Raw genomic sequence first — 16,546 nt, 5'->3', positions numbered from 1 at the left:
CAAAGCCAGTGGAGGTAAAAGATATTGGCTAAATCTTGCAACATTTTGGGGGGGGCAAGGGTCAGTAAGAGCTCCAGACTTTGTGAGATTTATGAGCTCAATCACCATTTAGTAGAAATAGAATACAAAGGAGTGGCAGCTGGGAATTTAGGATCGGTCCCCTTGATGAGGTTAAAGTTGTTTCAGACTGCCTCTACTTCATATCTGAAGTAAGTCGATAGTTTATCACAAAGCTGTTGGGTGGGCAGTATTTTAGTAGTGGCGGGACAGGGGGACTGGAAGGAAAAGATCCCGAGACAAATTAGTGGCAGACTTGATATTTTGGGTAAAATAACTGCTTTTCTCAGAGAATATCAAGCTCTTGTATTCTTGAATCAGTAGATTGTATTTCATCTTTTCGTCTGGGGTATAGTTACTTCTCCAAACCTTTCTTGATGATGACAGCTTTTCTTTAAATCCCTAAGCTTGAAGGAATACCAATGAGCCGAAGGGGCGAGATCTGTGATCTCTTAAGCGGGGCCAGCTTGTTGGCTGCTTCTTGAATCCAGTTAAAATAAATAGAAGCTGCTATGTTGAGGTCATCCATGAAAATAGGTTGGGAAATCTCATGGTTCCTTAACAGACCTGTTTTGTTGACGGTGGGTGGTTTGGTTGGATGCTTCCTTAGTTCAGCTGAGAATAATGCTAAACTGCAGTACCGTGTGATCAGACCATGTGAGCGGAAGGATATCTACTAGCTGTAACTCAGGGAAGTTTGTGAAAATACCATCTAATATATGCCCTGCACAATCGGTGGCGAAAATCACCAGTTGTTAAAAGATCAAAACCCAAAAGATTATCAATGGGTATTTTTGAGTCTTTGTTTTCAAGTTCATCTAAATTGAAATTAAAGTCCCCTAACACTGTAAAATTACCAAATTGCACACTCCCATGAAGGAAGTCACTGAGGGCTTATAAAAATAGGTTCTGGGACCTGGGGTCTGTAGATCAAGAGTCCATGAAACATGACATTGTGGTTTATTTTGCAGTTGAAGTATGTCTTCGCAATCGGTACTCTTTACCGGATGGCAGGAAATCTCTAGGGAGTACTTATAGATAAGTGCTAAACCTCCGCCATGTTTTCCTTCTCTATCCAGTCTATTGATTAAGTAGACAGCAGTGGCTAAATCTGGGGCAGCAGACCTATCAGCCCATGTTTCTGTAAAAAAAGAAATATCAGGACTATGGGACTCAAGGTACTCAAAGAGCTCATATTTATGTTTAATCATTGAACGTGCATTTAATAACATACACTTTAATTTTTGAAGTGATGTGGAAGGTGGTATTATGACAGCCATCTTGTTTAGGTGGCAAGTGAACTGGCATGTGTCACAAACAAAGACAACATGCATAGGATTAAAACTGAAGTGGTTGCACGCAGTGTGTGTGAGTGTACCCACATTTTTAAATTGGAGTAAAAAATGCCTTGAGTTCTTACAAAGCGGTCCAGGGTTCCTGGTGCAGGGCGCAGTTTGGCTGCAGATGGGGGCAGACGGGCTTGCCTTTGGTGTGCCAGTGGTCCATCCACTATGTGCGTCCACTGTGCAGATGCACTGTCTAAGATATAGCCCACCTGGTGAGTAGGAAGTGCCAAATGGACATGGCCAGATTCCTCTGCTGGATCATAATCCAGACAGGAGAACAGGAAACAGCTGGTTCAAATTAAAACACAAAACCAGGGTCCAGGAATCCCACTAGCCTCCAAAGGCTCCCCATTGGGAGGCAGGATACTGGTAAATCAAAGTGACGTTAAAACAACAGTGTGAAAAGAAACAGTAAAATCATAGCAAAACGGGTATAAAACCCACTAAAATATGGTGCCCAAACTGCACTGAGCCAGGCAACTCCTACAATGGAACAGATGTGCCTACAAGGAAAACAAATAGGGCTGATTCCAGTCCTTCATCTCACTTTTGAATAACTTTAAACTAACTTTGCTCTATTTTGTGAATAGCAAAAATCAGTAAAGTGTAGATTCACATTTGTCTACCCCCTAAAAAAAGGAATGAAACCAAATGTACAAGTGTAACTTACAACTACCGAAAAAGAAACAGTAGTAAGGTCAGCACAACAAATGGCTAACCACTGATACTGCAACACACGCCCATAAAAAACATAATAGAGGTAGGGACTTAAAATAAAGCCCCATAAGAAAAATGGCAAATTATTTAACATAGTTAAAAGTATAGATGATTACAGTTTAATGCTAAACAAATAAAATATATTTGTTATTTAATTATAAAATACTCTAACAAACATTTCAGATTTTTAAATTAATGTAAGAATAAATCTCACAAAAATAAAATTAAATTACTTCTAACCAATGCTATATAAAATATTGGCTCCAACCGACATCGCCCCAAAGTCTGAACCGCCGGCCGACCCCATTATTACGATGCGACTGCTCATGGTGCAGTTGCACTCTCCCATTTCCCTATGGGAGCTTGTGCTGTGGTCAGAAACCGGCCGCAGAACAAGCTCCTATAGAGAAATCAGAAATCAGAAAGATGGGGAGACCTTCCGCCCCATGGTACAATGAAACACTGAGGACTAAAAAGAGGGGCTGTAAACTGGCGGAGCCACAGTGGAGAAAGGCATATACAGAGATAGACAAAGCCCTCTGGAAGGAAAAACTAGCCAACTACAAAAAAGAAATTGTAAATGCCAAGGCAGATTACTATGCTGAAACCATCCTGAAGGCACCCAATGGTACCAGAGGGATTTTTAAGATCATGAAGGACATCGCTAGCCCCGAGTGCACCAATAACAGCACCCCACCCAGTCAAGAACTATGTAACAAACGATGAAAAAATACGGAAAATCATAGAAGGGCTGGATACTGACGATACGGCCGTATCTGCAGAGACAGATGGGCAACCATGGACAAGTAAGCAAAAGAGTAGGAAAGGGGAGACAGAGTCGGAAGATCATGTGGCCCATTTGAACCATTTTGAGCCTCCCTCTGAGGAGGAGTTCAACAAGTTAGCTCTAGGAGTCTCTTCGGGATCTCCTCTGGACCCCTTCCCTCCCAAAACCTGGAAGGCGCTGGGAGGCGAACTATTTCCAATACTCCGACAGCTGTGTAACCATCGCTGAGCAGTGGACTGGTTCCGGTGAGCTGGAAACAAGCAGTAATTACACCTCTGCTGAAAAAACCCACACTTGATCCAGCATGCCCCAAAAACTACCAACCTATATCCCTCCTCCCATTCCCAGTAAAGATCTTAGAACGGGTAGTGAGTAGAGCATTCTCACAGTATTTGGAGAGTAACAAGCTGGAAGATGTGCAGTTTGGGTTTCGCCCTGGTTATGGGACAGAGACGGCACTGGTGACTGTTCTGGAAGAACTTCGAATGCGAGCAGACCGGGGACAATCGGCCATACTGATTTTACTGGACCTGTCTGCCGCATTCGATACAGTCAACCACGCAGTCCTCCAGGACTGGCTGGAAACAATTGGGGTGGGAGGGGTAGCACTGGAGTGGTTCCAATCTTATCTGACATCTAGACGTCAGGCGGTGGCCCTCCACCCCTATCGGTCGGAGTTTGCGGAGATTAGACACGGGGTTCCTCAGGGCTTAGCAATTAGCCCGATATTATTTAATATCTATATGAGCCCCCTGATTGCAATCATTAAATCATATGGGGTCAGCTTGGTAAATTACGCTGACGACACTCAGCTCATTGCATCACTGGAGGGAGACCAAGCGGGCTCTCTGGAAAAATTTCATGCCTGTATGATAGCTGGCTGAAAAACAGAGATTCTTTGCTGTGCAGCAGGCAAAGTTCCCTGCTCTCTCCCCCCAGGATTCTGGCCCATGCCCACAGAGACACCTCTGTTACCGGTCTTGACGGTACGCAATCTCAGGGATATGTTTAATGACAAACTAAACCTTGAAAGCCAAGTCAATAGAATTGTGGGAAGTACTTTTTCGCTCATTAGGGTCCTTCGGAAAATCCTCCCACTACTCCCATATCAGGCACGAGCACTGGTAATAAGGAGTGTCATTCTGAGTAGCCTGGACTATGGTAATGCGCTACTGCTGGAATCCCCTGGGTACTTGATCGGGAGACTCCAGAGAGTCCAAACGGTAGCAGCCAAACTGGCCTTAGCCATACCAAGACAGTCCTCCATATCCCTTGCATTGACGGAGCTTCACTGGCTTCCGGTATTCCAGAGGATGCAGTTCAAATCACTGTGCATCGTCTTCAAGGCCCTGCATGGGATGGGACCGATACTAATGCAATCTAATTTCAACTGGTATAAACCTACTCGCAGCCTTCGGTCCTCTTCAACGAGGCTGGTTAATATACCCCGGATTAAGAAAGCTAAATCAGGAGGATGAGCCTTCAGCTATGCTGCAGCACGTCTTTGGAATAGCCTGCCAGTTGAGATAAGACCGATTCAAGATCTGATGAAGTTCAGGGGCAAAATAAAAACTTGGCTTTTCCCTAGAGTGCAGACTTCGCATATTAACTAGCTAGCGAGGAAGCAGGGTGGTAGAAGTATCTTACTGCAGCGCCAGGATGCCCTTTGGGTTACAGTGTGCTCTACAAATACAAATACAAATGGAAGTTTGTGTAAGTCCCTGCACCCAGTGGCAGTCACCTCACAACCATAGGCCGTGGAGGCAAGGGGCCCTTCCAGGGGCCTCCAAAGTCGCTTTTAGACAGCCTTTCCATGTTGGAAAGGCTGCGTGAAATCGACATCATAATCCCAATGACAGAAACGCTGTCCTAAAGGGATTACGTTGCAGTTTCTACTGGCCGACAGGCTCCTTGAGCCCTTCGGAAGCCAGCCGGAGAGACTAGCCTGCATTGTAATTAGATGGTCGGAAGTCAAACCAGGGATGTCGGCCAGAAAGCCTCCGACCTGCTTTGAAGGTTTTCCGACCAACACCATTAATGTTTTTTTAATGCATAATAAATGTTTTTAATATTTTCCTTTAGATAGGAATTTATTTTAAATGTTTTACTTCTGCGAAATATTGTTAATTCATTTAACATAATAATGGTAATTAAATATTTAAAACACTAATAATTTATTAGTATGGTAACATTATTTTTTACTTTGTACTTGAACTAGATACACGAAAGCTATTTACAATAATACTTAACATTAAAATATTTTAGTAACTTCTTCAAAGTTATTAAACTTTTTTAGTTTTCACTATACTTTACCATATTGAGGTCTCCATCCCTACTGCAGGGTATCACTATGGGAAAGAATGGAGGAAAGCAGAAAAAGATATTTAACTGATAAAAAAATAGCAAAAATATTTGTTATTTATGTTTTGACTCTGTGAGAGAACGATGTCCCTTTCAGGACAATTAGATTTCATTATTTTTCAAAAGAAGCAGGAAAGGAACGGATTTGAGAGGACCAACTGCACCGACGCCCTTGCACCACTGAAGAACCCTCCAAGCATTCCCGACAGCAAGAAAGCCGCATGGTTCACCGACGACCTCAAAGACTCCAAGAAATCCTGCCGTACCCTCGAAAAAGCCTGGTGCCATGACCAATCAACAGAAAACATGACAGCCCTCAAGAACGCCATCCGCAAACACCACCAGCTGATTCGCACCACCAAAAGAACATCTTTCAGAGACCGACTGGACAACAATGCCCACAACAGCAAGGAACTCTTCAGCATCGTCAAAGAGCTCTCCAACCCCGGCGCCAGCAACAACGACATCACGCCATCGCAAGACCTCTGCGACTCACTCGCCACGTTCTTCCACCGCAAGATCGCCGATATACACGCAAGCTTCGGCGCTCAGACTACGCACCCATCCACCGAACCAACGCCCCCCACCACCACCCTCTGCATCTGGAACTCCGTCAGCACGGATGACACCACCCACATGATGAACACCATCCGCTCCGGCTCCCCAGCCGACCACTGCCCTCACCACATCTTTAACAAAGCCAACTCCATCATCGCACCCCAACTCCGGGACATCATTAACAACTCCTTCGCATCCGCTACATTCCCGGAGAGCTGGAAGCATGCGGAGATCAGCGCCCTCCCGAAGAAACCCACCGCGGACCCCACAGACCTCAAGAACTTCCGTCCCATCTCGCTCCTCCCCTTCCCGGCAAAAGTCATCGAGAAAACCGTCAACAAACAGCTGACCACCTTCCTCGAGACGAACAGCTCCCTCGACCCATCGCAGTCCGGATTCCGAGCAAACCACAGCACCGAGACCGCCCTCATCGCAGCCACCGACGACATCAGGACCCTGCTTGACAACGGTGAAACTGCCGCCCTCATCCTCCTCGACCTGTCGGCCGCATTCGACACGGTCTGCCACCACACCCTGACAACCCGCCTCCACCACGCCGGGATCCAAGGAAAGGCCCTGGAATGGATCACCTCCTTCCTCTCCGACAGAACTCAGAGAGTCCGTCTCCTGCCCTTCTGCGCAGCGGCCACCAAGATCATCTGCGGCGTACCCCAAGGATCCTCGCTCAGCCCTACCCTCTTCAATGTCTACATGAGCCCCATCGCACGCAAACACAACCTCAACATCATCTCCTACGCCGACGACACCCAACTGATCCTCTCCCTCACCAACGACCCCGCCACCGCCAGAGCCAGCTTCCAGGAAGGAATGAAAGACGTCGCGGAATGGATGAAGCTCAGCCGTCTGAAGGTGAACTCAGACAAGACGGAAGTCCTCATCCTTGGACCATCCCCCTCCGCCTGGGACGACTCCTGGTGACTCCTCCCTCACGATGACCAAGCAAGTCAACGCCGTTACATCTTCCTGCTTCAACACCCTCCGCATGCTCAGAAAGATCTTCCATTGGATCCCCACTGGAACCAGGAAGACGGTCACCCAGGCCCTCGTCACCAGCCGACTGGACTACGGGAACGCCCTATACGCTGGGACCACCGCCAACCTACAGAAAAGACTCCAGCGCATACAGCATGCAGTGGCACGCCTCATCCTGGATATTCCTCGACACAGCCACATCTCTGCTCACCTGAGAGACCTGCACTGGCTCCCCGTCAGCAAGATGATCACGTTCAGACTCCTCACTCAGGCACACAAGGCTCTCCACGACATGGGCCCCGAATATCTCAACAGCCACCTCACGTTCTACACACCTACCCGCCAGCTCCGCTCCACCAGCCTCGCCCTCGCCACCGTCGCACGGATTCGCAAAACCACCACCGGAGGAAGATCTTTCTCCTACCTGGCGGCCAAGACGTGGAACTCCCTCCCCACCCACCTACGACTGACCCAAAACCATCTCTCCTTCAGTAGGCACCTCAAGACCTGGCTCTTCGAGCAGTAGCGGCACCCCCCTCCCAGTGCCTTGAGACCCTCGCAGGTGAGTAGCACGCTCTACAAATGTTCTTGATTGATTGATTGAGGGCCTGAATATGATTTTGGTGATCTTACCGACATACCGCCGCCGAGGCAGTCTCCCACCTGCCATATATTACGATTCAACCGCTGGGCCAGCTGCAGTGTTTCTGATGACGGGAATATTATTTCACATGTGTTGATGCAGGTGTGTATTTTTTGACTGCGCAACTGATAAATGTACACATATGCATGACACATGTGAAAAATACCTACTACCAGTGCATTCCCATTGCTGGAGTCCGGACCATTTTTCCCCAGTCCAGTCAATGGGTAAATACTGCAAAACTGACTTACCTGGATTCCGGTGCCAACAGGGTCATTTTCTTCGGGGTCAAGATGCTGCTGTGAAGGGTGGTCCTGGAGGAAGGAATCCACATGGGAGACTGAAAGAAAGAAAAGGAAATGGGCGAGTATATTCCCCAATTTCTTAGATTCCGATGACAAATGATATGCCTGGAATTCAAAGCATGGATATCATATGTACAAGTTCCAGAGTAGTCACTGAAAATCCAAAAAGGTACTTCTCAAACTCAATGCACCTCCATACTAAAGACTAACACTATTCAAAATGAAGACAGAGAGTATTAGCAGACATCTGCTACTATCTAATATATGAATCCATATTCCCCTTTTCCTACAGGTCTATGGGTCTGTTTTCCATATTAACAGGGGCAACCCTTTCAACCTTGAGGTTCTGGTGGATTCCTGGCCTGAATACAAGACTGTGATTGTTCGCCCTCGGCCAGATGTAAGTTTCTGATACATTGCCTACTTTCTACGCTCCTGCTTTTCCTACATGTAAACTATCCTAAATCAATAGAATGCAACATTCAAATGAAGGATCTCTTTGCTGCATTTCATCAAAACAAGAAGAGAAAACCTTTGTGATGTAATTGGTCTGCTCCATTTAGTTACAGTGATCTTTTGTCCAAAATAGGCATGGGGTTTTTCTGGTAACCAGGCCCACTGCAAAACCTCTGGATCTGCACGAAAAGGAAGAGTGCTACCGGAGAGTCCCTTTTAAAGGGCTGTTTCCCTCACCTACCTGAAGGAGGCATGCTTCATCATAGGGTAACCTCCTCACATTATGACCCTAGTCATAATGAGGACTACAACCTCCCTCTCTGAGAGGGAGGAGCTCTGGGATGTTTTTGGTAAGACGAGGTATACTAAATATCTTCGATGAACTGAGTGCATTGATGTTAGATTAAAACTAGCTCCAGAGTACTCATTAGACTATATTAGGGTGTCCCTAGACCAGGATTAAAAACCAAGCTAGAACAGACGGGAATTTAACATGCCATAAAGTCAAAAATTGGTCAACATGTTTTAGCCTAATACCCTCAACAGAGGTGTGGGGGCCTTCTTCAGGACCTCATGGAAGCTTCTGCAGGGTTATGCGTAAACAAAATTGTGTGAAAAAAGTGATAAAAACAAATTGCCATATACAGAATCAGTGGTTGAAGTGGAAGTCCACTTTGTCAGGGATCCACTGGTAGTTTACCCGAAAGAAATAACGTTTCAAAATGAAATCAACTTGAGCTTGTGAGACACGCTATAGCACTCATTCCAACATATATAAGTTACTGGAAAGGTCCTAGATCTTAATCAGGGCTACTACAACTTTTAGTAACCGACACGTCAACACAACTTTGTGCTTATCAAAAAGCATGCATGAGCTTACCGACAGCCATCAGATATCATGCCTCAACTTTACCTTGGCGCAAAACTCAAGGTGACATCAAGTGCTAGAATGATGAAAGAACACATGCAAATCAATTAGTCAAAGAGTAAAAAAGTGGTTGAAGAATGTGGCTCAATTGTAAACCACATCAATACCCCAACTGCATGAATATGATATCCCATCTGATTGTTAGGAATGATAAGCCTATCGTGGGTAAAATCATAAAAATCAACTGTTAAACAGTAAAGTGTCAAATTGCAGATGGTGAGACCCAAGGTTACATATTATTAGTCAGACCCCTAATTGTGTCTCAGATACAGCAGCAAATGTGCTATTCTACAGCCCAGTGTCAGAATAAAGGGGGATCGTAAGAAATTATGCCAAAATTAGATGTATCAATGTGGTAGGAACACATGCTTTTCTCATTCTCAAACAATGGTACAGTGGTCTAAACCCCACCATTTGTTGGGACCCACTCTTACTCGCTTGCAAAAGCAGTGAAGCGGTCAGGACACAACCGCTTCTTATGACACCCTGATGAACTGGAGCAATACAGTGTATACAGCTGATTATATCATGTTAAGTAGAGCGTGTGTAGTGGGGCTCAGTTACAAACTACCCACCATCAAATCAAGGAGGCAACATACCTTTTGGACATGATGACAAGGGTGTAGATTGCACCAGGGAAGGCATACCTCGCAGCGAGAGGCCAGGTGCTATATATATCTAAAAAACACAAGTGGCATTTGAGAAGGCATGACTGCAATTGTTTTCATGTCCTCGACCATCGAGGTGATCACAGGACGGTAGGCATTACTTACGCCTAGTTGTCTTAGGCAATCATCCCTATAACGTTTGCAACTTTTGGAAAAGCAGTTTTGGAGTATCTTGAGTCTAGTACAACACTCATTAAACAACCCATCCACAACTAGTGCTGACATGAACAACAGGCTTTGAAGACTTTAACTATGGATGAAGCCATAGCAATAAAACCAGTAGCCAAGGCTGGTGCCACAGTGATATTAGACACCGCCACTTATAAGGCTAAATGCAACTACGCGTAAGTAGTGCCTAGCATCCTTTGAACATGAACGCAACAAATAGGCTTTAAGCTGTGATCTCATTGATGCTCGAGGACAGAAAAGAAAATGGTTGCCTAACCTCAAAAGAGGATGAATTTCTGATCAATAAAGAACTGGTCATTCCATATTTTTATGTACTATCAAAAATCCACAAACCCTAACTGCCACCTCTTGGTCATCTGATCATTTCTGGCATTGGGCCCCTGTTGGCACCACTCTCCCAGCTTGTGGATTTTTTTCCTAAGATCTCTGTTACGAGAAATGTCTACCCTTCCACAGGACACCAAGGACTTGCTCAGTCTTCTAACTGAGGTTCAGTTCACCACTAAAACCGACTTTCTCATATCCTTTGATGTAAAGTCTCTCTACACCTGCATTATGCAAGATCAAACATTGGCCACCTTAGAAACCTTGCTTAGGACCGGGGCTCTGGACACTCTGACCCCAGTCTCTTTCATCATGCAGTGTGCAACACTAGCTACCATAGAGAACATCTTTCAATTTTAGGATGGTTTATAACTACAAATCTCCACTAATTCAATAGGCAGTACCTTCACCCCCAGTCTAGTAAACCTCCACATGCACTGTTTTGAGACGTGAGAAGTTTTGGTATTTGAGAATCCCTCCCAGTCCAACATCATACAATGTAAGCGTTATATCGATGACATTTTTGTCATATGGTGTGGTGATGCTGACTCTATTACTGCTTTCCATCACTGGCTGAACTCGCACAATCCATTCCAGAAATTCACCCATGAATATAGCCAGGAAAGCCTCCCATTTGGAGACCCATGTATATATCCGTCCTCTGGAGCCATAGAGACAGAACTGTACAGAAGTCCTATAGCCAGGAATGCCCTTCCTTCATACACAAGCTACCACACTAGGTCTCTAAGGGACAATCTTCAATTTGAACAGGTCCTAAATGTACAGCAGAATTGTTCAGTTGTCCAGAGGTACAAAACTCACAAATTTAACTTATCTACCCCACTTCTGGATCACAAATGCCCACCATCACTGATACATAAATCAGCCAAAAGAGCAAGAAACAATAACCTAGAGGCTCTTTTAGAAATATGACCACCAAAATAGCGCACAGAGTGCCTGGTCTGTGTTAACACTTTTTGAAGCACATCAGATCTGATTCAGAAATCTATCAACAAGAATTGCCATATACTGAATAAAGGGATCCAGTCCCTGCCACAACTACTCTTCGCATTCAAACAGAGTGCGAACTTGAAAGACAAGTTGTACATACCAGACCAAGGACCATAAATATGAACAAACAAAACACTCTTTGGGGCTCACCACCCGTGAAAGAACATTTTCCGTGTGGCTCATGTGGAGTATGTGCTCCGACATCTCATTCAACATATATTGATATTGGCCCTGCTAAGCCCTGGGAACAGAGACAACATACAAACTGTAATAGTGAATGAGGGATCTACGTAATCTCCTGTCCTTGCAGATTAAAGTACATCGGGATAAGAACTCGAAAGGTCAAAACACAGGTAATGGAACACAAAAGTACAATTAGGTGCACAAAGCAAGCCACCAAATTGACTGCACACTTCCTAGAGAAGGGTCAACCGGCATACGATCTGTCATTGACTGTACTTGACAAACCCATCATGCCATACTGTTTGAGAACGAGGAAAGCCTGTGTTCCTATTACATTGGTACATCAAATACAGGCATCATTTCTTACGATACCCCTTTATCCTGACCCTGGGCAGTAGGATAGTGCGTTTGCTGCTGTATCTGAGACATGATTAGGGGCCAAGGTGTGTCAATGACTGACAATACGTAACTGTGGGTCACACCATCTATAATTTGACGCTTTACTGTTTAACAGTTGGTTTTTATGATTTTACCCACAAATCAGTCCTAACAATTAGATGCAATATTATATTCATGCAGTTGGGGTATTGATGTGGTTTTCAATTGAGTCACACGCTTCAACCACTTTTTTGTACTTTGACAAATTGATTTGCACATGTCCTTTTATTGTTGTAGGACTAGATGCCACCTTGAGTTTTGTGCAACGGTAAAGTTGAGGCATGATACCTGATGGCTGCGGGTAAGCTCATGCATGTTTTTTTGACAAGCACAAATTTGTGTTGATGTGCTGGTTACTGATAGTCGTAGTAGCCCTGGTTAAGTTCCAGGACCTTTCCGGTAACCTATATATGTTTGAATGAGTGCTACAATGTGTCTCACAAATTCAAGTTGATATCCTGTTTAAAACATGTTGTTTCTTTCAGGTAAACTACCAGTGGATCCCTGACAAAGTGGACTTCCAGTTCAACCAATGGTTCTGTAAATGGCAATTTGCTTTTATCACCTTTTTTGTACAAATTTAATTTACACATAACCTTGCAGAAGCTTCCATAAGATCCTGAAGAAGGCCGCCACACCTCTGTTGAGGATATTCGGTTGAAATATGTTGACCTATTTTTCATTTTATGGCAGGTTGAATTCCCTCATATTCTAGCTTAGCTTTGAATCCTGGTCCATGAAAGCCCTAATAAAGTCGATTGCATACTCTGGAGCAAGTTTTAATCTCACATCCACATTGCTCTGCACCCCTCATTACACTCAATTCATCTAAGGTATTTACAATACCTCTTCTTACCGAAAACATGCCTGAGCTCCTCGCTCTCAGAGGGGGTTGGTGTCTGCATTACGACTAGGCTCATAATGCAAGGATGTTACCCTATGATAAAGCATGCCACCTTCGGGTGGTTGAGGGAAACTGTCCTTGTAAGGGACAATCAGTAGCAATCTTCCTTTTCTTGTAGACCCTAGGGTTCTTTTGTGGCATTTGTTTTCGAGTAGGGGAGTCCACCCCTTCAGGTCTTTAAACCTCCTCTGACTCTGACTGTGTTATATTTTTCTGGTAACTTTAGAGAGTAAAGGAGGTGGATTGTCTTATGGCAAATGTGTTGTGTGAAATAACAAGATTTATGTAATTACTAATAACAATGTGTATAACACATGGAAAAGAAAATTACAGTAAATTAATTGAGCAAATAAGGATGAGAGTGACTATTTTGTGTCTATTGAAATATAACAATGTACATACATTTAGATACATAATAAGGGGAAATAATTACATACACTGGAGAGTGATTATTAATTGATTTTTCAATCGCTATTTTTTCCCTTTAAGATACATGTTTAATTATTTAAATTGATCCTTCTAAGTTGTGTGCTATATGGTGATCTTTTCTCCTGCTCTTTGGCATCTTCTGTTAACACAATCTCTGTCTTTCATTACATTGTTTTATGCCATTGAATGACAGAGAACACATGGCTTTTGGTTTCCTATTTTATACAATGTATTTCTAGGACATGAAGGATGACTATGATCACTACAACAATACTTATTTCATCTACACCAGTGACCCACTAACCCTCAAAGAAATCCTTGAGAAGTCAGATGCCATTGACTGGACTAAACTCCTCCAGATTCAAGGTAAGTATGAACGAAAGAGGAAACGTTTGAAAAGAGTAAATGTTAACTATAATCTAGGGGATTACAAAGATAAATAAGCAATGAACAGATGTTTTAGGGCCACTCATGGTAAAGATGAATTCTACACGCTGAAAGAAGCAACACATTGGACACACAATAAGCATTTTCTGCATGCTCAAGTAGTTCAATCTCATTAGTTGGCATCCTTTCTCGACTACCATTAAAGTTGTGTTTCTTTCGATGCATATCTTTTGTTGTCAATGGTTTAACTGTTTGTAGCTGTAGCCTTGATCTTAATGGTGACTGTTTATTTTCATAAAAATGGGCCTGGTAATTACTAATAGATCAATATTATTTCACCCCCAAACTCTTCCTATCCTCTCACGTTTTTAACTTTTGAGTGCAACACATCAGAATGAGATTTCTTCACCATTATGTTGGAGTCTTCCCAAACCTAACAAAGGTAGGCCCTATACCCTGGTTGTAGGATTGTTGGTTGTCAGACACCTTCCTTATTACTAAGGCTGTCTCTTCCCTTGAAGTATTATTGTACATTAGGAGTCAGCATTGTTTTATTACTGTGGTCTCCAGCCAGAGAGACAGAAAATGAAGAAATGTAAGCAGTGGATAGATCTGATAATGTTATATTTAGCTAGTTAATGGGGTCTATATGCCTCAGCTGATTTTTTTTTTTAGCATATTAAGGAAAGTGGGACTGTCCTTGGCGCATTCTAAATTGGTATCAACGTAATGGAACAAAAGCAGGAAGAAAGATGTATACCCTCATTGGTTACCAAGACTGTAGAAATACATCCCTTGCTAATGCCTACAAAACTAGTCACCAGCTGATATAATTCTAAATTTAACTTTTCATCTCGGTGGCACAACAGTCCACCTGCAGAACTTACCACAGTACCTGTATCATTAAGAAGATTTTCCAGATTCTTTGGTTTTGTTAGTGTTTGTGGATCTGTTTCCCACCATATTTAAAAATTGTGAATTTTCTAGAACTAGTGGGCACAGCCATGTACCCAGGGGTCCTTAAGTTGCTCTGAAAATATTCCTGATCAAGTTACATTTTCTTATACATCAACTGGCTGAGCCCTCCTCCATCCAGATTGAAATTCAACACATTATCTTGTCCTTTCATTTGTCCTTCCAGCCCTGTATCCGTAGTAGCTAAACTCTTAAGGACATGATTATCTCCTGTTCCAAACAGGCTGGTTTATTTAGTAGAAATCACCATATTTTCTGCTATCCTGCCTAGTCTTTTGTTAATCAAAATTACTCTTTTCCTTCTATCAATGAACATACCTGAAGTACAGAGGCATACTAAAGAGTTTTTTGGATAATTGATTACCAATCCTTTTATTATGTTTCATGTAAATAAATTCTCTCTAATGGTGAACATTATTCATTTTTTATAGACGTACACTTTTCTTTCGGCTGTCTGAGTGCATTTAACTTAACTTTGATTACAAATTAAAATACATTTATCTTCTGAGAGGATGTGCAACCTGATTTCTTAAATATCACATAAAACCACAGCCCCTGGAATTGGGTTATTTGTGTGTTCAGATCCATTGAAAGGATGTTTTTAGATATATTTTCAACTTAACGCTGCTCAAGCACAGCAATAGTGTCATTAATTGCTCTAAATGCATATTCAGATTTATAGTAACAATGTTGCTAGATATATTATTAACTTTTAACCCCTCAAACACAGCCAGTGTTTTATCAATTTCAGGAGTTTCAGGAAGGAGTAAATTGCTATAGATGTGTCCCAAAGGCCAGAGAGGGTGACCTTGGCACACCATCTTGTGATCCAAGGCATATCACTTAATCTCCCTGTGCCCACAAAAAAGTGAAATGTAATCTGGTGCAGATGTAAGTTTCTTTAATGTACTTGGTCCAAGTTTGTGAGATACAAAGTTGCCAAAAGTACCAAATGAAACACTATTCTATTAAAGTTTAACCAAATGCCTGCCTGTTGGAAAGTGGTTTATTAGTAGGGGTATGTAGGAACCTACCACTAGTAACAAGGCCACAATCACAATAAAAGGTCTAGTCAGGGTCTCAATAAATTATTCCCTTGCTCAACTCTTGGTAGTTGGCAACAAGCAGACAGGCTTAATTTAGGAGGTGTGTAAAGCATTTAAAAACACCAATACATTAACTAAGTAAGACACAACACACAAAAAAATCCAACACCAAGTTATAAAAATAGGACATATTTGTATGCTTAAAATGACACCAAAATGACAAGAATCCAATGTAGGGAACTAGAGGTGTGAATTTTGAAAGATTAAAAGTAAAACTAGAGTTTATAAGCAAATAGCGCTCAAAAGGTTTAAAAATGGTCATGCTGGACAGGGACACAGTCATGAGGTCAGGCCACCCACAATGTAACACTTTAACACTTACTTCCAGAAGTGTTTCTTGATACAGGAAAAGGGCCAACAGCACCAGCCAAGGATTCAGGTGCTTTGGTTTGCCTCTTGGGGTCTGGGACTACAACTCCCACAATGCACCTGGACAACTTATGGAGCTCTTTGCAAATGTTTCTGCAAGCTTCTGGAAATTCTTCCCGAAGTTTTTAATGTTGGTTCAAAGTGTCCAAATCACCAAGGGGCAGATTTACAAGCCCCTTGCGCCACTTTTGCGTCACTTTTACCATGTTAAGAATGACGCAAAAGTGGCACAAGGGCCTTGTAAATAAGCCCCAATGGGTCTAAAAGCTTTGAGATTGTCCTTGGGATATTGGGACTACGTTTCCCACAATACACTTCGCCAAATCCTTAAAAATTCCATGGACGCAGTCCCACTGGGTTCTTCTTGGTGGGGATGATGCAAGTGGAGCTCTTTAAACCTGTTGCTTTCAGG

At 43.2% G+C, this 16,546-nt stretch overlaps 1 protein-coding gene across 7 annotated transcripts in view; it reads left to right on the top strand.

The window, feature by feature from the left end:
- Positions 1 to 16,546, top strand: part of LOC146866150 (glycine N-acyltransferase-like protein 2) — a 196,182-nt gene that overhangs the window by 161,062 nt on the left and 18,574 nt on the right. For all 7 annotated transcript variants that reach the window (XM_085634005.1, XM_085634025.1, XM_085634021.1 and 4 more), the window contains 2 exons: positions 8,060 to 8,167; positions 13,537 to 13,663. In XM_085634005.1, coding sequence (XP_085490131.1) covers positions 8,060 to 8,167; positions 13,537 to 13,663 — 235 coding nt within the window. The remainder of the gene's footprint in view (positions 1 to 8,059; positions 8,168 to 13,536; positions 13,664 to 16,546) is intronic.

This window comes from Triturus cristatus, chromosome 2_1, assembly GCF_964204655.1.
Source record: "Triturus cristatus chromosome 2_1, aTriCri1.1, whole genome shotgun sequence".
Classification (NCBI taxonomy): Eukaryota; Metazoa; Chordata; class Amphibia; order Caudata; family Salamandridae; genus Triturus; species Triturus cristatus.
This window is presented reverse-complemented; position numbering and strand designations above follow the sequence as displayed.